General features: G+C 37.5%; 1 protein-coding gene and 1 long non-coding RNA gene across 3 annotated transcripts in view; one reads left to right on the plus strand and one right to left on the minus strand.

Annotated features, from left to right (window-relative positions):
* The window catches only part of LOC310903007, a 91001-nt gene that overhangs the window by 41672 nt on the left and 26090 nt on the right, over positions 1-23239 (minus strand). The window lies entirely within an intron of this gene.
* MYPN (myopalladin) overlaps positions 1-23239 on the plus strand; it is a 63480-nt gene that overhangs the window by 31869 nt on the left and 8372 nt on the right. For both annotated transcript variants that reach the window (XM_083845401.1, XM_083845402.1), the window contains exons 7-17: positions 357-380; positions 2477-2593; positions 3334-3700; positions 5781-6368; positions 8611-8758; positions 17641-17862; positions 18394-18543; positions 19480-19559; positions 20114-20240; positions 21710-21917; positions 22619-22784. In XM_083845401.1, the coding sequence (XP_083701527.1) occupies positions 357-380; positions 2477-2593; positions 3334-3700; positions 5781-6368; positions 8611-8758; positions 17641-17862; positions 18394-18543; positions 19480-19559; positions 20114-20240; positions 21710-21917; positions 22619-22784 (2197 nt within the window). The remainder of the gene's footprint in view (positions 1-356; positions 381-2476; positions 2594-3333; positions 3701-5780; positions 6369-8610; positions 8759-17640; positions 17863-18393; positions 18544-19479; positions 19560-20113; positions 20241-21709; positions 21918-22618; positions 22785-23239) is intronic.

The following is a 23239-nucleotide window of genomic DNA, read 5'->3' on the forward strand; positions in this document are numbered from 1 at the left end:
CACTAAATCAAACCTAAATGAAAGATATTTTTTATCATAACTTGATTTCATGTGTGGAATAGTTTCAGAAATTGTCTTAAATACACAGTAAAGTAATACTAAGATTGCAGAAAACTCCTTGAAGAATTTATTTCCTCTTTATAAGTGGTCAAAGGTGTCCATAATGTTCAGTGGATTTGACATACCATTGAGCACAATGCTTGGGTGTCTCTACTACCCTTTAAACAGAAAACTGCATCAAAGGGAGTATCCTAACATATAGAGAAGATCAAGCTTTATAGTTAGTGTTCAAGAAAAAAAAAAAAAAGCAAAAGTAAACATATTCCATCTGCTAATTCTGCTTTTCTTTCCTTTAGAACCACGATCTATGGCCGAACCAGGTGAGGATCATCAAAAAGTTCATCTTTTTTTTTTGTTTATACAAATATGGTGGTTTAACCTCAAAAAATATCAATTATTTAAACTCCACAGTTTAATTAAGGCAATTTTTAATTTCCCCATGTTCTGTAGTTACTAGTGAGAGGCATTTCTAGAATGGTAGAATGTTCCACAAACATGTAACTTAAATGAATTTTATCACTTCAAGAAAATAATGTTTCCATTCTGCTTTGTTCCAGTTCTAACTCAGGATCTGTTAACTTTTTACTAAGCTGAAGATTAACAAAATTAACGTATGAGGGTTCCCTATATCTGAAGTTCAGAAGTACACCAGATGATGCAGGACTGAGCTATTTTTATCTAGTTCACCGGTTAGGGAACATTGCATCAGATGTTTAGCCATGTCAGCCATTCCCTCTGCTCCCTACCAGTGTAATATGAGAGTATCACATCAGGTGTTCCACCCCTGATATCAGCAAATCCTATAAAAGTGGCTGGATTTGTTAATTTCAACAGTCAGAGGAGAACACAGGCTACTCTGCTTGATTGGAGCAAAGGAGCCTCATAGATTTTGATTACTTCTCCATGAGATAATCACCCTCTCCGTTATGCTCTTCACTATCAAAAAATAAAGCAGCCCCTCTTTAGACAGAAAATTACCAAAGGAGTATCAATTTTTATGAAATATGGACTTCTGTAACTTTTCTCATTGTCATATTAAAAACTTTTTACCCCAAAAAGTATCTTGAAAGAGACTCTTGCAAAATCTATAGGATTTTCCCCCTCTCTGCAATGTCTGTCTCTTAGACTTAGGAATGAATAGGTGGAGCTTCTACCAGAACCCACCGATGCCGTTCCTTTAGTGTCCAGTGGCATCACTGCTGAGTAATGTGAAGCAGTTTTCAGAGGGTAATCAGTCGGGTGCAGTTGTCACTGCCTCATCACCTGCTGCTCATTCAGAAGGAATTTGGATTTCCACGCATGCAGTGGTTGGCAAATCCAAGTACTATAAACTAGATACTCTAATGCCTTAAACTAGTTCTATAATCCTACTACTATAATAAACTATGATTCTCCTATGGTTGTTAGCAAATAATCTCTTTGTTGCTACTAGATTCTCCACAGTGATGACACGAAACAATTACGTTTAAATGTTGTATGGTCTTCTATAAGAACTCTCATAAAATATTAATCCTGCGATTTTTTTAGGAAGTTTCTTGCAAAATGGTAGCAAAACAGTCACTGGCTATTAACTGAAGAAATGTTATCAGCCCATGTTTCAGTACCCTTTAGATGTTACCCTCCCTCCCCATTCCAGCTACCTGACCAAAAAAAGTTGTAAAATCCTATCACCACAGGTATTTATCAGCTGGTACTGCTGCCTGGACATCAGGCACAGACTGGGGAGGAATGTCATAACCCCAGACTGACTTTTCAAGACAGAATTTCATTTCTGTTACTACAATTTTGCACTAACATTTTTTCATGCCCACATGAGTCGTCTTTGCAAAGAGAAAAGGCAACTTCCTATAAGCACAATTAGCATGATCCCATCTATCTGCTGATCTGTAGTAGTATTTTTTAAAAATGTTGGCCTAAAAGGATGTATTTTGCATTTCTTCACCTTACACTGTCTCTACTTGAATTATTCCCAGTTAATTATAACTAACCTTTCAATCTGCAAAGATATATATATATATTATACATATATATATATAATTATTATATACATATATTAGGGACTTGTGAGTACAGAGTGCCTTTTATTTCTCCAGATTCAATATGAAGTTCTTCATAGAGAAAGTCTGTACTTCATGTGATTAGGAGGACATTCTCTAATGTTTTCCAAACACTGCTGCCACCTGTTCTTCACTTTTGTTGGGCATGCTGGAGCACAGAGGGTACCAGTTGCTGCACACAATGCTCATAACAGCTGCTGCACACAAAGGCTGCCAAAACTGATAATACAGATGAAAATAAAATCAAACTGAGAAAGGTGGAAAACCTTAAGGAAACGTCCCCTACAGTAGTCAAGGCTTTGTGTGTTTGTTCAATGTGTGCTCATTTCAAGTAATAATACTGCTCTGATGCTTTGCAGAGGAAATTTGTACTCTGGTTATTGCTGAAGTATTTTCAGAAGACTCTGGCAGTTTCACCTGTACTGCAAGCAATAAATATGGCACAGTATCTAGTATAGCTCGTCTAACTGTCAAAGGTAAGAGATTGTTTGAGTCCTTTGCTGGCTAGTAAATACAAGCAGGGAAGGCTGATGTGCTGTGCGGGCCAGGCTGCTTATCAAACATACAGATTGCTGTGTCTTTTCAAAGTATCTTTCCCCAGTTAGAAACATGAAGCAACAAGCAGCGTTAGGGAATGAATCCCACACAGCCCTTCCTAAAACAAGACTCTTGCTGACTTCAAGAGTTGGGCAATAGCCATTTTTGGAATCTCCATGGACTGTCTACTTCGCTCTTTAATAAAACTTCAGCGCAGAACCCAAAGGAGGAACCCCCAAAACAGATTCTTTCATACTGCCTATGTGATTTATGCTACCAAGGCACTAAGGAGGTAGGTGAGTGAAGAACCAGTACATAAAAGCATAGCACGCTGGGGACTCCAATTCAGCTCAAGTCCTGGCAGTGCTCTGAACAACTAAAAAGTTTGAGAGCTCTCTGAAAAGAAAGTTTGTACTGCAAAGATGCTGGTGGAATTCATAGTTGTAGACCACTACTGGATCTTCCAAACCAGGGCTGTGGCTGTTCCTCCCACCTTTCCCTTTTTACAATATTCCTTTGTTAAGGGAGTTTGTTGGTGAACAAATGAAGTGAAATTACTCATTCCAACAGCTGGCCAGGACATTAGAGAGAGTTTTTCCAACTGTATCTTTTCTGATTTCATTTCACTATAATTTATGGTATTTATGTATCATCAAAGGTTTGATATTTGTTATTTCAGCATCTGAAGACAGTAGTAATGCTGCTGCCCTTCACACAATGAGCTCAATCAACTCAGTTGCTGCTGAACATCAGTCTCCTCCACATATTCCTTCCCAACGTGTAAATCAACCTCCCAAACCTAAACTTGAAGGTGTTCTTGTGAACCACAATGAACCCAGATCGAGTTCCAAGATAGGTCTCCGTGTGCACTTCAAGCTGCCTGAAGACGACAAGGAAAGTGAGTCACCACCAGAGGATGGACTCGGCACTACAAACCAAACCAGACCCAACTATTTCCAGGACAGGATAAATGGACAGCCAGTGAAAGTACCAGAGCCAACATCACCATCCAAGGAACCCCCCCCAGTACTGGCTAAACCAAAGCTGTAAGTAAAAGGTATTCTAAGTCTCAGGAGCATGATTGCTATTATTTTGTATCTGCTTTATCACATGTCTATTCGTAGACCAGGACACTGTAGCACTAGAGACAAAAATGCAAACACGGAACAAAAAGACAGTATCACACGGTGCTGGCCTAATTAACCAACTAAGCCTTAGAAAGCACTTTCTAAAGAGATAGAGATTTTTTTCTGTATATCGCTCTTGAGAAATGCGTGCTCCAAAGGAAAGTATTTTCCCTTTTAAATTTTATTTAATTCCACAACTTCTTCTACTGCAAATAACAGATGAACAACATTGCTTTTGTGCAGGCAAAATAAAAGCAGGTTCTTCCAATATATCTCATTCAATTCTCATTATGCAGTTTTGCCAAAAGCAGACGTACTCGTCTTGCACATAGTATGGGCTAACAACTGTAGTCCCAAAGGCCATGCCTCATGATTTTATGTCTCACAAACATAATTCCTCCTAAAACAGAAAAAATACTTGCAAGTGTTTGATAATGTGAAACCACATAAACTAAAGAGCACCTGCATGATTAGTGCACTATGAGTCCAAGGGGAAAGTTTAAGGAATAGTGTAATTTTCTTACAGAATGATTTCTGGAATGCATACTGCAGTTTATTAAGAAATATCCTTTCAGTATTTTTGGAACCTCTAAAATCTAGTTTAACAAAAAGCACACAGAGTCCTTCATTTCACTTCTTAAATAGGCAGCAGCTTTAACTAAAGGTTCAGGAAGGACTTTTATAAAATAATTCACTGATTTCCTTAAGCAGGGATGTAATTTCATAGGACAAACATTACAAGCGAGAGAACAGAACTTGCATACCATGTAGGAGAGGAAGAACTTGGAGCAGTGTTGCTTTTATTTATTTATTTATTTTTGAAGCCCAGACGCACAGCCCTATTGCCTTTTAAAGCTATATTTAAGGGATGAGTAGAAGCAGACTTTAAGTTGCCCACAGCTCGCATCACTGCTTGCATAAACCAGGATTTCTCTCAATCTACAAAATGTTACACAGGAGTGCATTATTGTGCAGATGCATATGAAGGAGATAAAATCAGGATTGCACAACTTCTAATTCTCTAACTCTGTAATTTTCAAAAGCTTGAAATTGCTAACTTAATCTACCTTTAATGTGATTTTTGTTTAGTAAATTATAGAAAGAGTAATTCCTTTAAATAAATTCACTTAACTTCTTGTATTTGGTTTATCAGTACCATTGTGTTTCCACTTCTACATTTTTAACTTTTTGATTATATTTATTTAATATTGGACAGTTTATTACATGATAATTTTCCAAATCCTCTACGTCGTTTCTGTTTTCATAAGGAGAAAAGCTAGCCTGTATTTTCATACATGCAATAACAAAATATACCACTTGACAATGTAAAATAGTTTTTCTTAATTGCAAAGTAAAAAAGCTCTGAAGACACATACAATAGAGAGCATCTAAGAAATAACAATTGCATGAGGTGCAAATACTCTCTGAAAGATGCACTATTACCTGTCACTAAATGTCAATGCCACCTAAACTACATTGGTGGTGTCTCTTTTGGTGGATTATTGCCAAGTTCTATCAGCCAGAATGCTGGTTTCAGAGCTCACTTTAACAGAAGGTGAATAACTGCACTCTGGCTTGCAAATTCTCATTTTGACAAATCCAGTCCTACTCTTTATTACACAAGTAGAGATGTACTAAGGTGACATAGAGCAGAACTTGACAATGTTATCCCTTAAATATCTTCAAGTAAGATTTTTATTTATTTTTTATGTGTTAAAATGCAAGAATTATCTTCAATCAAATAATTTTCAGTCAAAAAGCTTTTATCATGACTCTTCCAAGGAAGGGCAGAGGAAGGAAAAGTTTATTTTTGTAGCCAACTAATACTATGCTCTTCTCATAATGTTAGAGAATATGTCATTTAGCAGCTTTCCCTGCCTCTTACTCTATCACAGGACATAGGTCTTTTCTCTCGCAATTCACATACAGAAACATAATCAGCCAGCATGTTCAGGGCTTCAACCAGGCTCATGACCAATCTTGTTTGTTTTGTGTGCAGTGATCAGACCCAGTTAAAACAGCTCCACAACCAAGTCTTGCTCGAACAACAGCTTGTGCATCAGACGTCTACAAGAGAGCTGTCATTCAACAGAGCTTTATTGAATTCTGCTACTTCATTCAATCAACAATCCACCTCAACCACGTACAAACAAAGCAAAGCCTCTGCTTCACAAGCATTCAACTATACCCGACCTAAGCAGTTCCTACCATCACAGACCCCACCGCCTACCATTTCCTCTTCTAGCTCCTCGGTGACAATTTACAGCAGCGTCTCTCAAGGAACTCAAAGAACAAATAACAAGGAAAATATCACGGCAAATCCTCCACCTACACCATCAAGGCCATCAGGAGCATTTACAAGCAAAAGTGATCAGTCTCTACCAAGCCCAAAAGAATCCACGGTGCCTCCGTTAACACCGTCTACATCCAGTGTAAAACAATTTCAGCCACAGAGTGTGACTCCTACTCCTGTCTCCCCAACTGGCCGAATTCCAAATCCAGTAGCTTTCCTTAGCGCTGTTCTTCCTTCACTTCCTTCTGCACCATCAACCAATGCTATGGGGCTGCCCAAAAGTACACCAGTCACGTAAGTAGTATGAACTGTATGTGCAGAAGCAGGGACATGAAATACTTGTAAAGGAAACTAAGATGTATTTTTGTGCAAATGTTCAGTGGAGATTTTCCTGAAACGCAAGTCATTCATATAATAGAAAAGTGAGTAACTCATATATTGTGGTCACTTCATCTTTACATCCAGTTAAGAAAGGAAGAGAGAATTGCTTCTATTAAAAAAAAAAAAAAAAAAAAAAAAAAGATAAAGGTTAAGGTTATGCATTTTATTTATCTTCTCTCTTAAGGGTACGATAAATTCAGGATAGAGAAATGGGAGTTTCCAAACAGATACAGACAAGAATGTGGGGTCTCAGTCAGAGATTCACAGAACTGTTCTAGTGGGAGAAAAGAGATTTCATCATGAGCTCGCAGGATAAGCCACTCCATCTGCCTGTATGAGCTATAAAGGACTATTTGCCTAAAAGCCCTTCTGCCTATATGAGCTATAAAAACTTTCTTACCTATCGTACCTCATAATATGTTATTTCTTAGGCCAGATAAATTGAAGAAATAACTTGTGGAAAGGTATTTTTCTGGCTGCAATACTTTCTGTATTTAAAGTCTCCTAGAAAATCTCAAGAGAGTTAATGGCTTGCACAGAAATATTTTAATTCACAGCCAGAATGATTTCTGTGACAAAATGGCTACCACCACACAAGCAAATCAGGACGATGATGTACTAGAAAGGTTGTGGCCTTATGAGTTCCCTTTTCACTAGAAGACTTGAAATTAATATCCCTTTTGCAGACACTGAAACTTGTGTTAGCATGGCTAGCACCAGTAGATTGATAAAACTCTTTATCTGCAGAACTCCAAATTCTGCACAAAGTAAGAAATATTTCCCCCTTTTACCGATGGTACACTTCAAAGTAGTGATAGCCACCAGTAGGTCCCAAGCTCCTATTTACCTTGCTGATAGTACATCCACTGACCTGTAACTGTGACAGAGAAAGTGTCCCTGCATACAGAGCATTCACCACTCTGGCAGGGAAATCCTGCCTTTGATCCATAATTGCACCTCTGCTCCCAGACTTCCTGATTGCCCAGCACAGGCAGGTAATCACAGCTACCCTGTGGCACATGCCTGGGGTACTTCAAGGCCCTGGCATCATGGGCAGGCCTTATAAAATAAAGCAGATTCACAGTGAAGGTTTTAACTATACCCAACTCAAGCCTTCATCCTGCTTCCATAAAGTTGCACCAGAAAGCACAAATCAAATGCAACTGCACATTCACTACCCTTCCTCCCATTCAGAGCTGGTGCACAAATGCTCATGCCCAATTAATTTGCACTAATAACACTTAATGTTCGCAAGGTGCTTCACTTTTTCTAACTGTCATACCAAATAAACCATTATGAAGGTATTATCAAATAAATCCTTACACTATGCCTACCAGCTAGGGCAGTTAAATACTGTTTTTTACATTTCACCATTCCCCTGTGAGCTGAGTTCTCACATAACCAGAGCATATTGTGCTGAGACTTGGAGCTGGTATCTTGCTGGTATCACAAGGCAGGTATCTTGCACAGCAACAGTCAGTTATGCCTTTTACCCAGACCCCTGTTATTAGGATCCCAACTACTGGAAAGCTACTGGAACACTGCACTCTCTCTAATATTGTGTGGCTGTTGTGTTTCAGCAACACACTTGTGCAGTCCCCTGACATTATTTAAAAACTATTCTCAAAACCTGCTAAAATAAAACACACTAAATCTATAAACAAAGAGAGATGTTGATGTTAGGTGTCATAAAAGAGTGAGAAAAATGAAGGATTATAGGAAGAATAAGTAATCACTGAAGTTGTAAGATAAAGATCAGTAAGAAATTGCATTAACTTTCTAAATTATTGCCTGATACAATAAAATGCACTAATTGTACACCTACAGTAATACCTTTGCACATCTCTTCAGCATCCATTGCAACATCATTATTCTAGGATAAGTATAAACGGAACTTAGAATTTTATTACAGTATTATAATGCTTATTCTCTTTAAGATGTGCATCTTTAATTCCTGATGGCATTAATGGGAATGGGATGCATCATAAAAACAGTACCAAAAAAAACAAATCCTGTATTGTGCTTTGGCTTCTACATAAATAAATAATAAGTTCATCCAGACAACTGAAGCTTAACATATTATATCTAAGGTGACTGTATATATAAATATCTGTACTGGTTGCTGCATGTTAGTGTGAGAATTTTCTTTTAATAGCTCAACCCAGGGATTAACAAAGAAAAATCTGAAGCCTCTGCCATTAGCAACAGATGATTCTATTCGGGAAAATAAAGCTGCACTTGTAAAGGACCTGGAAAGAAAACTACATTTCAGAGAGGACATTAATCAACAAAGTAGTCAGCAGGTAAGAAAAACAAGTGTCATTAAAATAAATTTCACTTGTGAACAAGTCATGTGTTATGACTTGTGGCACAAAAAGTGTTTGCATGGTTGAGCAGCTACACTACTCTGCAGAGTAAGCGTTTGTGGTAAGTACTGTTTTGGAATAGCAAACTGGAGCTTTAAATAGGAAGTCCAAGGGGATGCAGCTGTAGAGGTTTTGCTCTGTGACTGTGTAGCAATTTTCATTTCTGATAATCTCAATTAGAGAATGGTAGGAATGCAAAACTTTTTTCTTCTCATGTAACGTCCTGCACACAGGATTTCATCTTTTACTTTACAAGCTGCTCAACTCACTGCACACACACACATTCAGACACTGTACATTCCTAACCCAAACTAAGGAGAAAGGTAATCAAACTGTAACGAAAAGGTTTCTGCTTTCACTTTGATTGAACTAAAATACATTTTTCATTTTTTAGCATTAAACGTTTTTCCAAATCTCCTGATATATATGAATTGTCAGGAAGTTGTTAGGAAAGTACTTAACAAAGAAGTTTTTGTAGCTGTTACTGGCAGACATTAAGTTTAGGGCTGTCATTATTAGAATTTAGGAAAACAACAAGCCTTTTACAAAGCTGAAGTTAAAACATACCAGTTCATTCTTAACTGGAATCAATAAATCCATGAGTCTGGGCAGTGTTTACAAAATTAAAGAAGGAATCAAAAATATTTTGAGGTTAAAATCACTGTAAGACAGGTTCGTCCACCCTTGTAAGGTGCCCTAAGGACTGCTAGATAGCTGTTCTGCCTGCAGGCGATTATTCTGCTCTCACCTTGACCATGGAGCCCTCCATCATCATCCTGCCAGCTCATGCTTAACACAGCAAATAATGGTTTATCCTGATCTGTCATCAATAAGGGAACTTTTCACATTTGTTGGCCCTTCTGACATAGAACATGCAAAGATAAGCAAAAAGCCATGGGATTTCTGGAATAAATTACTCTCTGTGGACAACTGCAGTGTAATACCTGTTTTTTAAATTTTGCTCTTGACCCTTCCTTCTGACAGATCATACTGCCACAGCACTTTTGAGTAAAACAACTGGCAAAGCAGTATGTTTTGCAGATGAATCACAAGTGTTACGATTTGTACTTGCTATGGTAGTAAGACAAACTATTTAGAGAGCTATTGTGAAATACCAACCAGTCTTTCGACTGCATGATAACCCCTTTAGAAACAATGATCACCACCAGCGTCAAAGTTATCAGCTGACAGCAAAAGTTATTTATATACTTATTTACTATTTTGTATGACGCCAAACCTAAATCTTGATTCCAAAATCCTTAAAACACTGAAAACGTTCAAGTCTGAGTTTTCTCCTCAGTGAAAGCAGTGAATTATTTAAGAAGCATTATTTAAAGAGACTCGGCAATGCATAATACTTTTCAGAATTCTTATAGCTTTGCCATTTATAAAACAATCAACGTCATGAGAGTCATACGTTGTAGAGGTGGATTCACACCTGCAGATTTTGTCCTGTTTTTTCTTCTTGTAGTTCACACAAATTTTAAAATGAGACATATTCATCCTATATATTGCACATTTGCATTAAATTGTTTATTATAATGGGAGGAAAAAGCCTCTTACTCACTTTCTCATAAATACAAACGCAACTCTCCTCTATATGAGATCACTGCATAGTGAATGGAGCACAGCATCCAATAAGAATCCTGAAGTGTTGGCTTCCTTGCATTTTTTACATACTATTTCAAAAATTCCCTCTCATAAAATGTGTTCCATAGCATTTTCCTTACTGTTATCCCATATTTCAATTGCAGCACTTGGTCTCATTTACAGTATCTGTAGAACATGTAGGGATCATCCAAAATAAAAGCTGTAAATGACAATCTATACCTTAAAGTACTGGTATTGATTAATATTACTATATAAAGTGCAGTAATTAATATGATAGACTTATATCCTGGTGTACTATTTATTATTATCATTGACTTCCATATGATAAGTGTTTAGCTTACAAGATTTTCCTGTGTGTCAGCATTATGCACTCAGCATGGTATCTAATAATCCAGATGTACTCCTCCTGTTTCATCCAGTACATCATTCATCACCAACAATACAGAAATCTAGAATCAGAATGCAGTTGGTGATTTTGCTGTTGCAGAGAACAGAACACATTAGCCTTCAGTCTTCTACAGCTATGATAATCATGCAGTTTTGATAGAAATACAGATAAAATTTTGCTAAGATTCTAGCTTCACTTTTGATCAAGCACATGTAATAACAAACTGTTATTTTTACCAGAAATAATACCATACCTGTCATTTATGCAGATGGTAGTATGTTAGATTGCCAGGTGAAATTTCATCACCACTGGAAGTGCTGGAAAAAATGTGGTTCAGTTATTCCAAATGTCTTAAAGTCAGATTTGCTCGGTTCTTTCAAAGAGATGATACACTAAATGAGGGTTGGTTTATCCAATTGCAGGAAGAGGTTAGGACAAATCCCAAGATATGGGAGAACACTTAACCCATTTCCTTCCTTAGCCTCAAGACAGTCCAACGTACAACTCTTAACTCCCAGAAGGACCACATGACTCCGTGCCAGCAGGTACAGTGAATGGTTGGTACTGTCCCAGCTTGCACAGATCATTAACTGTTCTTTAGCAGCAGCACAGAAATCTGGAAATTCCACATTTCAGAACGGCTCTCTGACCAGGAGACATGAGTCCCTCTCTTGCCTTCTCCAGCTCAGTGAATAAAAAATAAGAATTTGAGGCAGCATGGAACAGGCCCTCCTTTAGCAGGACTTTTTTTCAGAGAGCATTTCAGCTCTAATGATTATGGTTGTCTGAGGAAGCTGTTAGAATTCTTTCTTCCACTTTGTGCTGGAGAAAAGAGGTAGGGACAGGTTGAGAAAAAAGGAGAATCCACTCTTCTGCCTAGGAACTAGGACAAACACCTAGGTCCCTGTCCTTGCTCTAGTGGATGTTTAACTATTTACACTCAGAGAAAGAGAACAAAGACAGAACTTCCCTCTCATCTCCACCTCCACAATGCTGTATTAGAATGGAGCTTAGAGCTTCCTCTTGGAGACTGAATTTGAAATCCTGTGAGACACAGCATCCAAGTCTCATAAGCTGAGTGAATGTCCAGGTCACTGCACTCTTTGATGAACAGAGAGCACGTTTCCACTTCCCCAAGTCTGTCTATCCAGTCCATCAGGCCTCTCACCTTCCCTGCAAGTAATATATCTTCATAACTTTCATTCAGAATATGCCACGTAGAAGCAAAAGTAAGTGTGGGAAGAAAAGGACAGACATAGAATCTAAGGAATAAATATATAAATTTGTAATGCAAAGTGATTATTCTAAATTTCTAGTTGAAAACATTAACAGGCTTCACATCAATGGGACTATAAATAGACAAAATTATGCTTTACGGGCAAATCTTAGAAACTAAAGGAATTATTCCCTTAAATCTTTGCTATACAAATAATATCAAACAGAAAATTGAGGTAATTAAACCTCAAAATCCTGTGCAGTAACAAAATTAAAGCAATTAACTATGTAATAATAAAAGAAGGGAAGAAGTACCTAGGCCTGTTTAACGACCTTTTTCAATAAGAATTATAAATTGTGCCCATATATCTGTGTCATTTACTGTGAAGAATAGCATGTGGTAATGCTCATTGGTTGTGTCTTATGGAAGACCCAGATAGCAGCATGGTCACTGCCTTATTTTTAGGACAAAGAGAAAAACCACAGCTGTTTAGAAAATGATGCCATTATTCACAGCCCTCAAATGAATATTCTTTACTTTTGCTAGTATATACTGTACAATAAATTTGAGAGCAGAAGAAATGCAGGGTTTGTCCAAAAGCTTTTAGAACATTAAAGACCATGGTCTGTAGAGCCATCTGCAGAACCCAACTCACCACACAGGCCACATCATCACTAATACCTCAACAGTGATAAAACACAATCATCTTCTTGCAGTTCCTGTACTAAGTCAGCCTCAGAAAGGTCCCAAGAATCAATAAGCCTATTCCCCAGAGCACAATAATTACACTTAATTCAACCACTCCATAAAGCTTGCTCGAAGACAAGCTTCATATCATATCCCGAAGTCAGCAAATGTAGATAATTTTGAACTACAGATGGGAATTAAACCCCAAGGAGTCCTCATGGAAGTTTGCTCTGAACTAGAAATGAAAGAGATTTAAGAACCCATCCAAGACAAGTTAGAAGATCTTAGTATTTATAGGTATAAATTCTCAATAATCATAGTAATGAATCATTGAACCGTCACTTGCAGATGTCTTCTCAAAACCTAGATCTAAACAACAAAGTACAAATAAGTTTTCTTCTGGTAAGGATCCTGGCTTGCAGAACTCACCGCCTAGGAGAGGAAACCTGAGCTCCTCATGCTGTTGCATACACTCCTGAGCCATTCACTCCAGCTAAGTTTATGGGAGTTAGAGATACAAACTTCATTTCTTTTCTCTTCTGTTTTCCTCTTGCTCAGTCACTTTGAGCTGAATAGTATTTTGAGTATCATCTATTGTGTACCACAACTGACTTCCTAGTCTCTTCAGGGGCTTGATATTTACATATTGGTAGCATGATATTCAGGCCTTATGCTATGTAAGAGACCCAAAATAATTCATTTGCAAGAAATAAGTTACTTCCCTGCTATCTCTGCATGGGACATGATATATGAAGAAAAGCAAGAAAAGCATGCACATTGGATCTGTTGTATTTTTATCCTGATTGCCGGAGGAGTGGTGTGGGGGTAGAGAGAAAAGAACCCAAACTAAACAGAAGACTTCAGTCAGAGTAGCCTAGATCAGACTTTAAAGCCAAGGAGTGTTACAGCTTAGAAATAGACACTGAGATGAAATATATGTCAGTTTCTTAGATAAACTGCTAACTGGATTTGGAATAACTCTGCCAAATAGCCAATCTAGTAGAAGTTACAACACTGGGATTAAACTGGGAAACTTGTCTGGAGTTGGCAATGAGTGGTGATCAGAATAATGTTTTTATATGGTATATGAGAATCAACACTCAACTAAAGTTCCTCTAACCTTTATGATTGTGGTAATTTCCATGGCTTCTAGTCTGTAAAAATATCATGTTCCAGAAAAGTTGCCAAAATGCAGCTGGCCCCCTACAGTTTTTACCCAGAAACAGAGCTTGAACCTTTGTACTCTTTGCCTTAGTCTCCTCAGTGTGCTGAACTCCAGCCTAGTTTTAACATCATACCCAGCAATCAAATTGACTTGTTCTTTGTGTGACACTTTACGAAATACTTGTCTGAAACACAACCACAAACACTTTGCCCTACTCCACTTATGTAATTACATTCAGAAACAGTTTTATGGCTTACGTGATAAAAACAGTTCTTCAGAAAGCCATATTAACAAATATTTTCTGTTCTTGCTAAGCCTAGAAAGAAATCTACCAACCAAGCAAAATCTCCAAGATTATATTCTATGACTATGTATTTCCCCTTATTTCAGAGATTTCTGTTTTTCATAAGAAGTGTGGTATAACACCTTCAATCTATGAAAGTTGGTGTTAGAATTTTTATAACAATTTTTATAACAATGTTAATTTAGTTTTGCTGATTTGTGTGTAAACTTAAACATATATATGCACACTAATCACATTTAAAGGGCTAAGATTAAAGTATAAACACAACACACAGGCAACACTTCTAGGCTATGGGAAACCTAACTTCAATATTTTCTAACACGTATTAAGCTCAATCCAGCTGTACACAACTGTACACAACTAAGATGGTCTAGTGGCAGATTTGTGTACTGCTATAAAATAACGATGTTAATTGTTGGTAAGGCTCACAGGGCAGTAAATAACTGATCTGCTCTCTTCTTGATTTTGCATCTTTGTTTTCTATGTGAGAGAAGACAGGCCCTTTGCTTTTTCTACCTTTGTTCTTAATTAGGTTGTACTTAACAACTAAAAGGAACTGATTTTTGCAAAAGCCCTCTTCCACTTTTTAGTCTTCTAGACTACTGCTTTTTTAGTCATCTTCTAGACTATTGCATTCATTTTATTCTCATCTGAGTTCAGAGTTGCCCTTCTGGAGTATAAAGCTGTCATGGATTTACTGTATCTAGTTTTTGAGGTAATGAAGTTGTGGGTCACCTCACCTACTCTTTCCATCAGCTCTGTTGCCCTGTAAACACTTGAAAAATGGCTTATCTTCACAAAGGGAATAACTGCTAAAAAGTGCTCAGATATGACAAATGAGAAACATACATGCAAAGCAGTGTATTTAACTTTATAATATGCTGTTATAGGACCAATATACAAAAATAATTACATTATTTTTGAGAAGTTCCTTACACAAAAAGCAGTAACATGTTTAGGCAGGCAGAAATGAGAATCTGTACCATATTTGCTATACTGTCCTGACCTTTTATTACATTACGATTCATTAAATGAATGAAAGGAAGGGAGAGGAAGAGATTACCCCTAGCTTAATTAGTCCTTAATTAGCCTCCACATTTCCAAAGGCCACACAATATGTGAAATCACTGAAAATAATTTAATTCTAAGGTGAATTATATATAGTATAGTCAGGTCCTATTGGAAAACTCAGAGATTCGAGATAATCCTTTCTGAGCAGGTGCAATTTTTTGCCACAGATTTTGCTTTCTGCTGTCAAGAACTATCTAAAACAACAAGAAGGAATCTATTAAAAGCTTTCAAAGAAGTGGAAGAACAACCAAACTACAAATATGTTCTTCAGTACATCGGTCACCACAAATCATTTATGTTTGAATTCCTTAATTTATGGCAGATTCTAGAAACAAAATATGACTGCAGTACCTTTTGGTGACAGGGATATTTCTTAAAGCAGATACTCCCAGATTTTTACTTGATTCTTCCTAAAAACACACACAACTTTTCTCAACATCAAGGCTAAAAGACTGATTGCTTAACTTTCCCCTTAGGACACTATAACCAGTGTAACCACTACAAGCACTGGTTGGTTAGAAATCAGAGAATCTCCGGTTTTACACTGGCTTAACTGATATCAGAATTTGATCTATTAAAGTGATTTGCTGAGACATGCTGTGAGAAACAAAAAAAGCTCAACAGGATGAAACTTTATAAGGCTGCTTGCTGATCATCAGCTGCTGGCCAGCCCCCAGAGCGAACAAAAGCCGACAAGGAAAGTGGACGGTTCCATCTAGTGGCCGACTCTCCCCCTTTGGTGCATGTCTTGCACACTTCTAGAGATGTGCAAGCTCTAAAGTTCCCTCTTAGCAAAGCTGTACTCGCAGTGGTATATTTGAAGAGAGTATCAGCGACAGCCTGTCCCCTGTCAGAGTGGAGAGAGAGTGTTATGGGCAAGGAAGGTATCTTGAAGGTGGGATCCAGCAACCGGAGCTCCCTGTGAACGCTGTTACACGGCAATTACAGGCAGTGCTCCAAAGCTGTGTGGAAGGAACAGCCCTGCAGCATCAGAGAAACTGGGATGAGTGGAAGGAGGGCTCAGTTTCCAGCAAAAACAGTTCTTTCATAAAGTACTTTCTTCCCTACCCTGAACTATCTGTCTTTTCCTACCATAGCTAACATTAGTAGAGCAGACCTTACAACAATCCCCCCCCAAAAAAAAGATTTTAGATTGAGAGTGTTAAACAACATCTACCATTACAATACCAAAGATGGATATTATTAGAGCATTTATTCCACCGCAGCATTTTTCAACTTTTTTACTTAGGCTTTGTGGCTGTCATGTTAATCCTTTCCATTTCTCATGCTGAGCCCTAGACCCCATCTCCTCAGAACTCCCCTGCAACCTCTCAACCTTTGGGCACTTCTGTCTCCACGGACTCCTGAAGAATTCAAAGACATCTTTAGCTAACATTTTGTGATGTTTCTCTACTTTTGCTTCTTAATACTTGGGAACTATTGGTCAAAAGCACAATCACAAGTATGATGGAGTGGCTAAATAATCAGGGATATACTTCTCATAATTTGGAATTTTTGATGATTCTTTAATCAATTCTTTAACAAAGAAAAAAAAACCACCATCATAACAGCAATATCTGACAGCATAATGTGAGATTCTGAAAATCTGTGCTTGCTGTGGGAATAGAAGAAAACAGAAGCCTGCTCTCAGAAATGTCAGTGGTCAGACAATAGAAGCCAGAATGCAAGCTCTGGACTCACAAACTGCACAAAACCAGGTCTAAAAAAAAGAATGTGGTTATTGCTAAAGGCCTACACATGGTAGTAACTTCTCCACAAGTAATTTTTAATTACTTGAGTAAGATATTCCTGCAGCTATTCAGGTGTATCTGTATTGCTTTAGCATGCACAGGATAAATACAGGTTTGGTGTCAAAACCTGAAGCTGGCTGTTGGCATGAAGTTTCACATGTTACAGCAGGAAACATCTGGTCAAATGTTTCTTGGTCTTGACAAAAGGCATCTTCATGCAGAACAGTGCTCAGCTAAGTAATGAGACGCTTCTACCTGACATTAGGGCATTATGGAGGAGGCTCCTAATAACATCATGTTATATGGAAATGGTCGTTTATGCAGGGATATAATAGTTTTCCATCTATTAAATCTTCTAAGGGTTTTAATGCGCTTGTGTTTCACTTTTTTGATATTTTTTTTTGCTGCCTTTCAAGGCATTCAGTTTCATTAGTAAAATTGTGCAAACTTCATATGCAGTGAGAATCTGTTCCTGCAGACCAAATTCAGACTGTTTCAGTAAGTCCTAGTTTGCATAGGTTTTTTTATTTTCACTCATTTTAGCATTAGTCTAAAAGTGCAAATGACTGCAAATACCATAGAACATGACTCATCTAGCTCTGAGTCGTGCCTCTCTCACTCTGCAGGAATACAGGATTTCAAGCTTTGAGCAGAGGCTGATGAACGAAATAGAATTTCGCCTTGAACGCACCCCGGTGGATGAATCAGATGATGAAGTGCAACATGAGGAAATCCCTACAGGCAAATACATAGCACCCATCTTTGATAAGAGACTCAAGCATTTCCGGGTAATGGAAGGATCTCCTATCACATTCACTTGCAAAATTGTTGGAATACCTGTTCCCAAGGTAGGTCATTCTCACTGTTAGCTGCGGAGGAATAAAAATGAACTACCTGCTATTTCCTATACAGCCCTATGGCAAGTCACATTCTGAAGAACATAATTCTGTGGAGAGAGCTTTAAAACAAATTATTTCCCCCAACTTGCGCAAGTAACAATACTTGCTATTGAGGATGTTATCAGGCCTTGCTGTACTGTATGGACTGCATCACAACCACCTGACTAAGAAAAACAGAAAGTCCTAACAAAACAAAACAAAATTAACTTCTCAGAAAGATGAGAGTTGGTCTGAGATAACCAATAAATTTCTACAGCCAAGAAAACAGAACCTGACAATTTCAGCTGTGCAAAGGAGACATATTGTTTTCTCAGCTCAGCCTGGAATCATTCAATTTCACTTTGTAAACCATCTGTAAATTTTATGGTATTCTAAAATTTATACAAGCAACTTGTTAACTTCTGTTGTGTTCTTACCTACATTTTTATAGTTGCTATTTGATTACAGAGCAAGAGTAAGTCACTTCTTCTTTCTGATCAGGTATATTGGTTCAAGGATGGCAAGCAGATTTCAAAGAAAAACTCACGTTTCAAAATGAGCAGAGAGGGAGATGGAACATGTTCTTTACATATTGAAACTTCTACTAATGATGATGATGGAAACTATACCATTATGGCTGCAAACCCACAAGTAAGGCGTTTTATTTTCCTCTATAAAAAAAAAAAGCTTTTTTTTTTTGTCTCTGTATAATATGTGTCAATAGTAACAAAGATCAGGCCACCTAGTCCAACCTTGAGTGGTGACCGTATCAAAGATCAGATGCTTCAGAGGATGGGAGAGGGAAATATAGTGCAGAATGGTGAAATTACTCCCCTGTTCTTACTCATCTCAGTCACAATCATTAAGGATATTCTTTTCACATGAGTAACCCCTGCCCGATTTTCTGAAACCCTGCCTGTTGTAGACAGCTATCTTTTGAGATATAATGACAAGGCAGACATCATATTTCAGGCAGGAAGAATAGAGCAAAGGGAAACCAATAGGTACATCAAATTTGAAAGCATTAACAAACACAATTATTCTTTATCTAGCCTGCAAAAAATGTGCATCTGCAAGTAGTCTTGTCCCCTAGTCACTCCTCTTCACTCTATGTGCTAGCTTAGCTGTTTATTTAGTTATACAGTCAACTAGATCAGGCAAGTTTTCCAGCTGAAATTTTCACTTTTTTTCTGAATTATACTTCAGCCAAATACTCAGTTTCCATGTGGTAGCACAAACAACAACTATGCTAATACAAATACAGCAGCAGACAATACCTGTGGAGACACAGTAGCAGGAATGAACAAGCAAGGACAGACACTAAGCCGGTTTATATAGCGCTGCTGCAAAAAGCATTGACACAGCCTTGAAGAATTTGAGAAACACTGCTCTAGACACCCAAAGAAACGCCTGCCTCACCTGCACTCCACTACACACTAAAAGAAATTGCTTCTAAAAAGTAGTTACACTTAGTTCACTTACATAACAAAACCAAATCCTAGTGCATTGTAGATGTTAAATATTTATACTTTACAGTTAAATGAACTATTAACCAACTACTAATTCTGTTTCCATTGTGATCTGCAGGGAAGAGTCAGTTGTTCAGGCCACCTGATGGTTCAGAGTATCCCTGTTCGGGGCCGAATATCAACAATTCAACCTCACAGGTAAAAGGAAAAAAAACCCTTCACACCCTCCTTATGCTTCTTATTGAATGTATTCAAAATAACTGGCTGCTATACTTCAGCATACTCTCCACTTCAGTTCTCAACCATTAAATGGAAATAACAGCAGCACATACCTCCCAACAAGTCGATTCTAGAGTGTAATGTTTTTGAAAGTTATCTTTAGATGCAGGGAAGTTTAAATGTAAAGTATTATTTCACTTGTTTTAGTAGAGTTAGAGGAAAGGAATGGATTAGCATGATAAAATTCAGCCAAAAAAAAAAAAGCAAAAAGAAATAAAGGTCATCTTGGGAATCCAATGATACTACCTGATATAGTTCATTTGACAATCTAAATGGAAAATATACAATTAAATCATAGAATCATAGAATAATTACAATGTAAATTACAATGTAAATCAGTGGATTTCTTTCTACCCTTTTATTTAGCTCAAACTATCTGTTCCTACTTTTCTGCAATTTCATTCTTTACTCAGCATTAAAAAAAATAAAATAATTTGGCTTCCAAACACACATATGGAATTTTTGTCTTGCAGAACACGATCCCGGGTACCAGAGGGAGACAGAGAAGCAGTTCAAGAACGCTTTTTCAGGCCCTATTTTCTACAGGCTCCAGGTGATATGGTAGCACACGAAGGGCGACTTTGCAGATTGGATTGTAAGGTATTAACAGTTTCCTCTGTTCTTCTCTCTATTCATATCTGTGTATTGGTAGGTGTTTTCGTGTTTTTATTGCTTGCATGAACACTTTCTGTTGAAGTTTTATTGCTTCATTTTTAAAAATTATTGCTTATTGCCATTCTTTCTGAGTGGATTCAGGGGACTTCTGTACAACACATGCTGTATGGCACGAAGAACACAAAGAATACAACCCCAAAAATAGAAGGCTCACTTACGGGGTTGTTCAAATCACTAAATACATTCACCATGTCCTCACCAGTCCAAACTCCAAAAGTTCATCTGGGAATGACAGGTCTTCCTGCTGTACTATCAGATTCTTGAACTTAATCCATAATAGCTCAAAATCATGAGAGAATTAGCATGTTCTATTCTGTTCAAACTAGCATTTCCATTGTATTGGACTGAATTACTGAAGATTAATACTCCCTAAAAAGAAGGAATAGAGCCTAGCTCATTTTATGCTTCCCTAACACACACACATGCTGAAGAATCCCAATTTATAGATTCAAATCCCAAATACAGAGTTGTCAGAAATTAGAGCACACACATAGTGAGCTTCCAGTTATTGAACAGCATTAAGAAACTGACGTTCTCTGATGTATTTTGGTAGCTGTTCTATGTCCCAGTAGTACAGACAGAAAGGTGGTAGTGCTGACACTGACCTCTTCGATGCTCCAGAATGTCTCCTACCCTGAACAGAGTAGAAGCTTTGGAGCAGATGTAAATGCTTCCCTGAAGATGAGTAAGATTGATTACTACTTAATTTACAACATAAAGTTTGCTAGGGAGCATGCCAAAGAATTTGACTATTCTTAGCTCTGCTGTCCTAGCAGAGCTTGAGAAGTCTTAGAGCATGTCTGGTATTACGCAAACCTGGAAGAAAGCAGCTCTTTGTTAAGGCAAGTTTCACTTCCCTCTTTCTCTGGTTTGTAGAATAGTGTTTGGAAAGGAATATTTTGGAGATGAGTAAGTACTTCTATCTACTGGAAAGATCTTTAAGAGTATAATAGTCTAATAACCTTTCTATAAAATATGTATCTTGTGATAAAGCATATAAGTGTAAAAGCTACAAAGAACTATATAATTCTTCATCAAAATTTCTGAAATACAAAGTCATTTGTATAGAACGCTTTTTTAAATGTCTGTTAAACTGAGTAGTTTTGATTTATAATCATCACAAAAAAAAAAGGCAGATTATTAGAAGCCTTCTGTGAATCTAATTATGTAATCAAGCTTTGTCCTTTCTGACTAAGAAAAATGTAAGCATTTCATATATTTGTTTCTCTTGGTATTTGTTTTCTGTTTTGATCATTTTTAGAACTAATCAGTAAAATAAACAACCCAGAAGCTGACATTATTCAGATGATATCTGAAGAAAGGCTTACCTATGAATTTACTAAAATCCAGTTGTCAGTTTGACATTTGCCTCTGGCTGTTTCACTCTCTGTTAGGTGAGTGGGTTACCAACGCCAGACTTGACATGGCTTCTGAACGGCAAACCTGTATTACCAGATGGCACCCACAAGATGCTGGTCAGAGAGACTGGAGTTCACTCTCTGCTCATTGATCCTCTCTCACAAAATGATGCTGGAACTTATACTTGCCTTGCCACTAATAGAGCAGGACAAAATTCATTTACTCTGGAGCTGACTGTTGTAGGTAAGAATCATTCAAAAACTAGTCAGAGTGCTGTAGTTATTTACATGCATTTCTCCAGAAATATCTCACTTAGTTTTCCTACAGACAGGTATAAGTAGTTAATTCACTGATAGCAGTTATAGTTCAATGGCTATAACACTCATTTGATGGAGAGAAATGGACCCGGTGCTCAGCTGAGAGGTGCAGTCCTGTTACTAGCAGAGGCCTTTAAGAATTCTGAATCATCATCACGCTATTTCTCTTGTCTTGGCAAAATTATATCCTTAATTCTCTCCCTGGAATTCGTAGGGTTTGAATTCATAAAATATGCTGAGGTCTCCTAGATGCCAGTTCCAATTTAATTGATTTAAAAAAAAGTATTTTTGAACAAAATAAATACAAATATGAATACTGTTCTTTATTAAAGTCCTGCAAGATGCAAGCTGTTGAAATCCACTGATCTGGCATTAATTTCCTGCTATGGTAGTAGGTTTACACCCATGCATACATATATGCATGCATTCTTCAATACATACTATTTGCTATATGTTCTCTTATAGGGGCTGCATCACGGCATTTCACTTTCCTTCCAATATCTCATAAAAAATTTACAACCTATTTTGATATCACAAGAATCATTTTTGTTTGCATTCTTCCCTATTGTTCAATGACAAACAAAGAAAAAAATAGCTGGTATTCAATCCTTCTTCTTCTTTTTCCAGCAAAGGAAGTAAAAAAAGCGCCCATGTTTTTGGAGAAGCTTCAGAACTGTGGTGTTCCAGAAGGGTACCCGGTCAGATTAGAGTGCAGGGTTGTGGGAATGCCACCCCCTGTATTTTACTGGAAGAAGGATAATGAAACCATCCCATCAAACAGAGAGAGGATGAGGTACTGTACCGTCATATCCATACTAGGAATTTCTTGCAGCTGGACCAATTGTTTCACTGAAAAGCTGTGCAATTAATACAGGTGGTGTTCTTAAAACTATTTATTTCTTCTGCATAAAGTTTTAAAATGCTGGCTTCACTGTCAGGTGAACAAGAGCGGTTCAGAATAAAGGCATGGAACATAACATGCCACTGCTTCAGAGAACAGAAATAAACCTTTCAGGTCACATGCCTGATAAACATCTTGTAATCAAAGATACCGTTATGGTATTTTTCGTGTGTTTTAGCAGCTTGTTCTCTCTTTAAACATTTTTTTCCCCACCGTTTAGCTCTAACTAAAGATGAATTCAAACAGTTCAAACTCAGAACAGTTAGAAGATGATTCTGAATGCCACAGAGCATGGGATAACAGAGAGCTTAGCACATCAGATATAGAGGCAGATAAAGTTTGGTCAC

This window comes from Anser anser, assembly GCF_964211835.1.
Source record: "Anser anser genome assembly, chromosome: 7".
In the NCBI taxonomy this organism is placed as follows: Eukaryota; Metazoa; Chordata; class Aves; order Anseriformes; family Anatidae; genus Anser; species Anser anser.